Raw genomic sequence first — 9906 nt, 5'->3', positions numbered from 1 at the left:
TTTACTAATTTTTGAAACGTTATATCAAAACCAAAACAAAAAAAAAAAGAAAAATAATTGTTTCCAAATTAAACTATTACATGATAAAAGTATTTTTAATAATAACAGGCAGGAGGAGTTGATGAGCATGCTTCTTAAGCATGCAGTCAAATGAAGATCGAATAGAATGGCCATAGCACCCACATAATTACTAATCATAAATCTAAGTAGTTTATTCTAAAAGATCTTAGCTTCTTAGGCTAATCATCAAAAAAGGCATGGAGCTTCCTACCACCTGTAATTATCATTATTAGAATGTGCAACTTCTAAATATATTCCTAAACTTTAAAAATATATATGTTCAAAACTTCAAATTAATGAGATAAAAATAAATGTGGATCATATATATCTTTATTAGCTTAGATTGTGTGTGGGAAAAGTCTAATTGTGTGATTAGTTCCTTGTTCATGTATAATCCCATGATTTGATAGAAAGATCACATGCAACAACTTTGGACTATATGGGTCTTATTTCCCATAATTATTTTAACGCTAACAATACTACTCAAATTATTTGATTGGGGAATAATCATGAAATGGGGTATCTAGCAGAACATGCTTATCATGGTTCATTTAGATTTCTAATTATGCCACCCACTAATTATATAATTAATTTCTCTTTTCAATTCCCGTAAAATTAAATAATAACAATCATATATACTAATCATTACTTCATTCTTATTTTTTTTTCCTCCCATCATTTGGAACTCATTGTCTTTTTAATGATATGTATGTGTGGGGAAACGGAAATTAATTAATAAAACGGGAAACTAGAACTCTTAATTAACACAATTAGCTAGTAAGATAGTATTGAAAATAATAAGTGGACAAAATATTAAGAAAAAATGCACTTTCTGAATTGAACCCTTTAGAAGAGTGAGTGAGGGATTCTGTTATCCCCTTTTTCCTATGATACATATTAGATTACTCAATAATTATGATCATTGAAGAAGAAGCTAATATGGGACTCAAATTGAAGTGTTATGATAATCTCTCATTAGAGTGTGGATAAAAGCTTCGAGAAAAAAGAGAGGCACGTGTTTACACTCATTAGTTAAAGGCAGAGAAAAGGGTTATATATGGAAATAATTAATTTAAATAAATAAACGACAAAGCTTAAGGGTGGAAACGATGATTTGTTCAACCTTTTCATCCCTTATTTAAACCCATGAACTCACATGCTGACTCCTCACAACAAAACAAACACAAAACCAAAAACGAAAGTGTAAGGAACCATCTCCCTCATCAACCTCGAGTTACAACTTACAACACATTCCTTTTTTTTCTCTTCTTTCTTTTCTGCATGCCGAAAACCGAACTAGAATTTTCGGTGTTGAGATAATATAATCCTTTTCATACACTAACTATATCCGATGAATACTTTTACGTCGTCATCGTCGCAGTCGCCAAGGTCAAAAAAGAAGCAAACTAAGCCGGCGGCGCAGCCGCAAGAGCAGCAGCAACACGAGACAGCATGGGGAGGAAGGTACCTCGGGGTGAGGAGGAGACCATGGGGGAGGTATGCGGCTGAGATTCGCGACCCTTCTACTAAGGAAAGGCATTGGTTAGGCACGTTTGACACTGCAGAAGAAGCTGCCCTGGCATATGACAGGGCAGCTCGCTCCATGCGTGGCTCACGTGCCCGAACCAACTTCGTCTACCCGGACACTCCTCCAGGCCTATCGGTCACCCCAATCTTGTCACCCGACCAACTCCAACCCCAAACTTATAACCACCACAACCATGTCCATGACTTGTCCTCAATCTTCACCTCTAACTCGATCTCAACTAGTCAGCAGCTCGACTCAAATCCAACTCTAGACCCAGTTACGTTGTTGGTTGGCGCCAACAACAACTGGAGCTATGATAATACCTACGGCTATAGCGGCGGCGATCACCAAAACAGTAGCAACGATGGTTACTACAACAGTACTAGCTATCCCGACCAAGGTTGTCCGAATTTGGGGCACGTTTTTGTTGAAGAGGGTGGAACTAGCAATAGCAATAGCAATAGTAGTGCTTCCACAGTTGAGCTACCTCCATTGCCACCTGATATCACAAGCTCCATTGGTTATAATAATATGGATAATCATGATCATGGTTTTGATTATTATCACAATATGACTTCTGGGGATTATGTTCAAAGTCCAATGTTCAATGCAATGCCAACGGTTTCGGAGAATGTGGCTGGAGCTGAGGGTTTTGAATTGGGGGGCTCCTCTTATTTCTTCTGATCATCTTGATAAGTTAAATAATATTATTATTGTTGTTACATTATTAAGTCAAGGGTCCTGTATGTGTTAGTGCATTATGTAGATGCTAGTTTTTTAATTTATGCCGTTAATTATTGTGATGTTTGTGTGTGAAAGAGAGAGAGTACTATATTGGTTTGTTGTTGTTCTCGGAGAAAGACATTTTCTTGTGTTTTTCATCCGTGTCGTTGAATTGTGTGGCAACTATATACATAGAGCAAGTTATTATATAAGAAATGTTTCTTTGAACACATACAAAATATTCTCTTGGACCGTTATGAGACACATTTCACTTCACTTATCTTTTGAGTTTTGACTTTTAGGTGACCTCCACTCTTACCTATATTTATCTTGTTTTTTATCGGTGTAATTATTCTGTTAGCGTATTTAATTTTATTAAATTTTTAATTAAATTTTTATATTTTTAATTAAATTTGTTGAATTTGTGGGCCGTGAGACGTCTTTATTGTTGTCATGGGCTAAGATGGAAGAGTGGTTTAATACGCCCCCGCAAGCTGGAGGATGAAAGATGTCAAGAACACTAAGCTTATTTAGATTAAGATGGAAGGGTTGAGGAGACAAAGGTTTGGTGAAGATGTCAGCTAGTTGCCCAGAATAGGGAATTGGGAGAAGTTTCATCACTCCAACTTAAGCTTTTTGTCGAACCAAGTGACAATCAACATCTAAATATTTGGTCCGTTCATGAAAAACCGGGTTAGCAGCAATATGAAGAGCACTCTGATTATCATAATATAAAATTGGTGGACGGATAGGAGAGATGCATAAAAATTGTAACACATTTAGTATCCATTGAATTTCACAAGTTGTGTTGGCAAGTGCACGATATTCTGCTTCCGTAGATGAGCGGGCAACGGTAGTTTGTTTCTTGGTCTTCCAAGAGACTAAAGAACTGCCTAAGAAGAAACAATAACCTGTTAAAGATCGCCGAGTGTCAGGACATCCGGTCCAATCAGAGTCACTGAAGCCGAGAAGCTGAATTTCTGATTCCCTTGGAAAGAAAAGTCCTTTGCCGGGACTAGTTTTCAGATATCGTAACACATGCTTGGCCGGTTGAAAATGAGATTCAGTAGGAGATGCCATGAATTGACTTAATTGTTGAGTGGCATACATGATGTCCGGTCGAGTAGTGGTGAGATAGATAAGACGGCCAACCAAACGACGATATACAAAAGGTCGGATAGCAGGGGAGTTTTGTCTTAATATAGTCTTGTGGTACTATCCATTGGAACAGAGGCAGGTTTAGCACCTAATAAACTAGAATCCTCCAAAAGATCAAGACAATATTTTCTCTGAGATAAGCAAATTCCCTTCTCTGATTGAGCAACTTCAATACCCAAAAAATATTTTAATGAGCCCAAGTCTTTAATTCGGAAGTGTTGGTGCAAAATAAACTTAATGACAGTAAGTTTAGAAATGGAATTACCAGTGAGAACAATATCGTCAACATAGACTAAAAGGATAGAAATTTGATCACCAATGAATTTGACAATAGACTATAATTAGATAAGGTCTGCTGGTATCCATGAGATAGCAAAAGATGAAAAAGTTTGTCATACCACATACGACTAGATTATCGTAAATCATACAGTGACTTGAGTAGCTTACAGCATTGATTCGGTTCAGGAGATGTAAATCCGGGTGGCAGAGTCATATAAACATCCTCAGAAAGATCTCCATATAAGAAAGCATTATTGACATCCAACTGATGTATGGGGGAATGCTTCATAGAGGCCAATGCCAAAACTAATCTGATGGTGGCAGGCTTGACAACAGGGGAAAAAGTTTCCAAGAAATCAACATCTTCAGTTTGAGTGAATCATTTAGCCACAAGGCGTGCTTTATATCGATCAACTGAACCATCAGGCTTGCGTTTGATGCGATAGACCCATTTACAGCCAATCGGCTTAACCCCTGCAGGGCAATCAACAAGACGCCAAGTTTTGTTCATCTCAAGAGCATCCAACTCATCTTTCATAACACTACACCAATTAGAGTGTTGATTGGCGTCCTTAAAAGACTTTTGACTCAACGTCAGAATGTAGAGATAAAAGAAACTTTTTATGTGAAGATGAAAGAGAAGAAAAAGATATGATTGAAGATAAAGGATACTTGCACTTTGAGGGAGATTGATTTGTAGAGATGAGAGATAAATTACACAAGTAATTAGATAGATATGCTAGAGGTCGGTGAGGCCGGTCGGAATGACGAGGATGGGGTTGCTCAGGTGGTAAAGAAGGTGACGGGGGATGAGAAGGTGATGGTGGGTTGGTATCTAGTGTTGAAAGTGATTCGGTGGTCATGGGTTCAACTTGGTTAGGAAACGATAGTGAGGAAGAAGGAGAGGTTGTTGGAGAAAATAAAGAACTAGGTGGAGTTGGGTCAATGGGTATAGGTGAGGGTTCAACTGGAAGACTAACTGAATCTTGTTTTTGAGGTGTGTTTGGCAATGTTGGGCTGAGTGTATGGAATTGGACATTTTTTGTGACTAAGGGCAAGATCATTTCATAAAAAATCACGTTTCTAGAAATCTCAATTCTTTTATCTTCTAAAACATAAACAATATATCCTTTAAAACCATTTTGAAAGCCAATAAATACAGTCTTTTTGGCTCTTGGATCAAATTTTGATCTGTTTACCATTGGGGTAGAAATAAAACATAAGCATCAAAAAACTTTAAGGTCATGATAATTTGGTGGATGATTGAATAAAATCTCAAATGGTGTTTTAAAATTAATTACGAATGATGGAACTCTATTAAGTAAATAAACAGCATGTCTAACAGCATAAGACCAAAAAGATGATGGTAAATTAGATTGAAACATAAGAACACGAGCTATATTCAAAATATGTTGATGCTTGCGTTCTACCCTTCCATTTTGTTGAGGAGTTTCAACACAACTACGTTCATGAATAATGCCCTTTGAAGCATAAAAATCAGGTAAAATAAATTCTGGTCCATTATTGGAACGAATAGTTTTGACTTTGGAATTGAATTGTGTTTCAATTAAAGTAATAAAATTTTTTATTTGATTTTGCACTTCTCCTTTTGATTTTAATAAAGTAACCCATGTAAAGCGGCTAAAATCATCAACAATAGTAAAAAAATATTTATGATTATGAATAGAATTTTGTCGAAATGGACTCCAAATATCAAAGTGTAATAAATCAAAACTTGCATTGGTTTTGTTAAAACTTTGAGAAAATGAAAGTCTCTTTTGCTTAGAAAGATGACAAATGTCACAAACCTCGTCATGATGCATAGAGATAAAAGGAAATTATTTATGTAAATGATTAAGTCTTTGTCCAGAAAGGTGTCCTAAATGAAAATGTCATATATTGGAAGGTGTAATTGGTGGAGATTGGATTGAATTTATGGAGTGTGTAGTGGATGAATTTTTACCGAAATTGGGTTCAAGGACATATAATCCCTCTCTCATTCTGACCAAATCAATCATTCCCAAATTGTTGCTCTGTAGAGTGCAATAAGAAGATGAAAAAGTGAGTTCACATATGAGTGCTGAAGTAATTTTTGAAACAGAGATAATATTAAAGTTGAAATGAGGTAAATAAAGAATATCATGAAGGATCAAGGATGGTGAAAATTGAACGATGCCTTTATAAGAAACAGTAGTTCGAAAACTATTTGGTAAATAAAAAATAATAGGAGAAATTTGTGTGTAAGAAATAAACCAAGACAAATTTGATGCAATATGATCTGTGGCACCAGAATCAATGATCCAAGTATTCAAAAATGAATATCGATTTGAAGAATTGTTAATAGTAGAAAAAGTATTGAAAGAACAAAGATAATGAGTAGTTGAACCTGACAAAAGCGCAAGTTGGTTTGAAGGACGAGCTTCTTCATTGAAAGGAAGTGTCATGAAAAAAAAGTGTTGGGTTGATGAAAGGTCCAAAAGAAGCTCCGAATGAAGTTGCTGGTGTGCCCTTTTTTCTTGATCTAGGACAGAGTAAGGAGGTTGATTATTCATAGTGGGAGGAGAGGTTGAAGGGATTTTAAGATCTAAATTGGTTAATTTATCCATAGATGTCAGCAGAGCTCAAGAAGAGCTCTGATACCATGATAAAATTGTGAAAGAATAGGAAAAGCAAAAAAAAAAAAAGAACTTTTATTGATTGTTGATTGATTGAACTGTATTGAAGTGTAGTGTAAACTACGAGGATAAAACTAAATATATATAGAGTATCGTCCTATGAAAAATAAAAGCAGATAAAGATAAGATAAGAATAACTAAAGATAAGATAAAGATAAGATAATAAAGACTAAAATTGTAATTGAATTTATGTATTTTGTTGGGTTGAATTTGTGAGCTATGAGACGTCTTTATTATTCTTACTCCATTTTTAAGTATGTAACATTTTCTTGTTTTGTTAGGGAATTAATTTTATTTTAATTAATAATTAGGCAATAACATAGTTGATCAAATGCGTAGCCAATAATTAGCCAAAAATATGTGTCACGTAGAATTTCTCATATTGTTCAAAACTCCTAATTTGAGATGCTTTTTCTGGAGGATTTTTTTGAAATAAAATAAAAAAATTTATTTACGAAAAATAAAATTATTTAACAAGATATTTTTTTGGTGTTAAAAAGCAATTCATGTCAGAAAGGGGCGATTTGCCTCAATTTGCCTAAGACGAAGCTGAATGGGGTTTTTCTTCCTGCAGTTCATCCAAGTGAAAGACGATCTGCGTTGTTGCTCCTCAGTTCGTCCATTCCAGCAATGATCTACCTCCAAGCTAACGGTAAAAATGTAGCCTATAAATTTAAGTGAGTCTACACCAAAATTCTTTTTTGTTTAACTCTATTCATTTTTCTATTTCTTACTTATTTATCTCTAAAATGTCTTAAATACTATTATTATTAATTCATTATGATAAAAATATAGTATTTGATCAAAATAAATTTTTTGTATTTAATTTTGTTCAACGAATCTTTGTGTACATCTCAACTGAGGTGAGATATATAATGACATTAAAAGTTTTTGCAACGCACATTATTGGTTAACAACTCAGAGAATGAAAAATATTTATTAAGATATCTGATGTAAATGATATTTTTTATTACAAAAGGTATTATTTTAATATTCATATATAGTATGTATTTTATTATTTTTGTATTTTCTTTTTTATAAAGGACACTTTTTATTATTATATTATGTTATTATTTTATTAAAATTAAAATGGTATCATTTGTTATTGTTACGGTGGGTAACCGGAGATTAGTGGGCCGGATGGCGTTGGTTGGCCCAAGCGTGTGAGGGAGGTGACTATCGAGTGAACCTGAAACTCGGTGTTCCTCCGTCCGACTTGTACGTGAGAAAGAATGGGGGATGGTACCTGCAAAGACACTCCGATGCTTAAGTTAGCAAGAGCGGGAGCAGGTTAGAACATATATTGGAACTTTGTGATACCTGAGGGGTGTCAGGGTATTTATAGTGGTGAACCAATAACCACCGCTGGAGTAGTGCCACCTTTTTAGGTGGATAACCGTTCCCATATCTTAGGGAAGTTAAGATATGGCTCTATGAAGTGGTTAGAGAGTTTCTAAGGGCAGTTACTCATTTAAATGAATGTTATCTGCCAGCTGACCCTCGTATCCGACTTCCCAGGAACAGGTCGTGTTCAGTACCGACTTCTGGGGATGAAGGCTGGTACTGGGGGAAACTCAACCCTTTGGGTTGGGTTTCTTTGCTTGGATTCTGGACCCTTATTGCTGGGCCAGGGTATGAACAGTGCCCCTACTCGAGCCCAATTTCTTTTTAGGATTTGGGTTCGAGTATTCAACTCGGGGTCGTAGCCGATTTGCGAGAGGACCGACGTGATGATTAAGAACCGACGTGATTTTTCTTTGACCTTTCGGTTCTGACGGTTACGTCTAATCAAGCATCGTGTCCGTTAGGGGTGTGCGTAGGGATTTAATGGCCTTGGTAACGGTGCATCTTCATTAATGACTGCCCCCATTTTACCATTATGCCCCTAACGTTCTTATAAATACTTTCCCTCTCTTTCGTTGTTTCGTTTCTGCGATCTTTCAAATTTCCCTTGCATTCGTTCGTGCTGTATTCTTGCGTTTCGAAGGCTTTTACTTCCTCCAGTCTTGATTTCAGACTTAAAGGTTAGCTTTTTTCCCCTTCTGTAACATGCTTTCTATTTGCGTGCCTTTGTCTTGTAGGTAGATTGGTTTGTAGGCTTTAGTTCCGCACCCCTTCCCTTAGAGACCGTGTGTTGATTTTCCTTTTCTTTTGTAGGTTTCTTGTCACCCTTTTTAAGAAAAAGAAAATGGCTTCCATAGATGCTCTCTCCCAGTGGGTTGATGTTACGGTCTTAGGGGAGGAGCCCTCAGTTGATACTGAATTTATTACCCACCTTCGTACTCACTATAGAATTTGTGCTTCTGAAGAAGATGAGCCGAAGTACGAGTTGGTAGTCCCGGGTCCAGAAGACCGGGTTTGCTTCGGGAGGGCCGACGAGACGGCCCCTCATTTCTTTTTTATGTATGAGAGTATGGTCACTCGTTTGGGCGTTTTTCTCCCTTTTTCAGAGTTTGAAGTGTCTGTGTTGCGTCACTGCCGGGTTGCTCCCACCCAGCTTCATCCCAACTCTTGGGATTTTTTGAAAATTTATCAATTTATCAGCCAGGCCCTAGAGTTTCCGACTTCTCTGAGGATTTTCTTTTACCTCTTCCATATGACCAAGCCCTTCAGTGGGCTAAATAATAAGCAACAGTGGGTGTCCTTCCGAGCCATACAAGGTCGGAGGCTTTTTACTCTTTTTGACGAGTCCTTTCACGACTTCAAGAACTACTTTTTCAAAGTGCAAGCTGTAGAGGGTCACCACCCCTTTTTCCTGGATGATCATTCTTCTCCCCGATTTCCTTTATATTGGCTGGAGGCCTCCCCCTGCGAGAAATATGGTCTGGATGACCTAAATGAGGTGGAAGCAGCCATTGTGAGGTTCCTCCGAGAAGTGTGGGGGAGGGCCCCATACTTGGATACTAAAAAATTTCTCCAGGGGTCGCCAGCCTTTGTCCAGTCACAACTAGGTAGCTTTTTGCGTTTCTCACTTATTTCCGACTTGCAATTTCTTTTACCGACTTGTCTGACTTTTAGCTACCAATTTGTTTTTGCAGAGATGGTAAAGAAAAACGCCCAAGAGTCTTACCAGAGGGTTCAGGAAGCCAAGGCAAAGTCTCGAGCCAGATCTGGTGGTGTTAGGACGGTTGTCTCTCCTCCTCCTCCTCGGAACGTTGGGACTCCCTCTCAACCTATTGTAATTTCTTCCTCTGTTCCCTCTCTGCCACCCCCTCCCGTCCGACCTACTCCCGAACCAGAGCCAAAGAAGCGCAAGACCTTAGAGTCTGGCGTTTCTGGTGAGGCGGACGCTCTTGCGTTCGTCCGAAAGAACATCTATCCTCATGCTCGTATGAGTATGGATGATGTTTCTGTTCGGCACTACCTCACCACTGTGGTTGAGGAGAGTCTCAAGACGGCGGGGGTTTGTGGCAAACTCTTAGATATATTTGAGAAGACTCCTATCAGCTCTTTAGGGACGACCTCGAGGGTCGAGGAGCTGGA

The 9906-nt window shown here is 37.6% G+C and overlaps 1 protein-coding gene and 1 pseudogene across 1 annotated transcript; both read left to right on the top strand.

The window, feature by feature from the left end:
* Positions 1158-2574, top strand: LOC107648372 (ethylene-responsive transcription factor LEP). Its single transcript, XM_016352263.2, has one exon. The coding sequence runs from the start codon at positions 1412-1414 to the stop codon at positions 2270-2272; it is 861 nt and encodes a 286-aa protein (XP_016207749.1). The 5' UTR covers positions 1158-1411; the 3' UTR covers positions 2273-2574.
* LOC107647324 overlaps positions 8612-9906 on the top strand; it is a 16220-nt pseudogene continuing 14925 nt past the window's right edge.

Source organism: Arachis ipaensis, chromosome B06 (assembly GCF_000816755.2).
Source record: "Arachis ipaensis cultivar K30076 chromosome B06, Araip1.1, whole genome shotgun sequence".
Taxonomy (NCBI): domain Eukaryota; kingdom Viridiplantae; phylum Streptophyta; class Magnoliopsida; order Fabales; family Fabaceae; genus Arachis; species Arachis ipaensis.
Note: the sequence above shows the minus strand (reverse complement) of the source record. Positions and strands in the feature narration are given on the sequence as shown.

Coding starts and splice junctions, on each gene's coding strand:
- LOC107648372 (XM_016352263.2), top strand. CDS start 1,412: ATGAATACTTTTACGTCGTCATCGTCGCAGTCGCCAAGGTCAAAAAAG.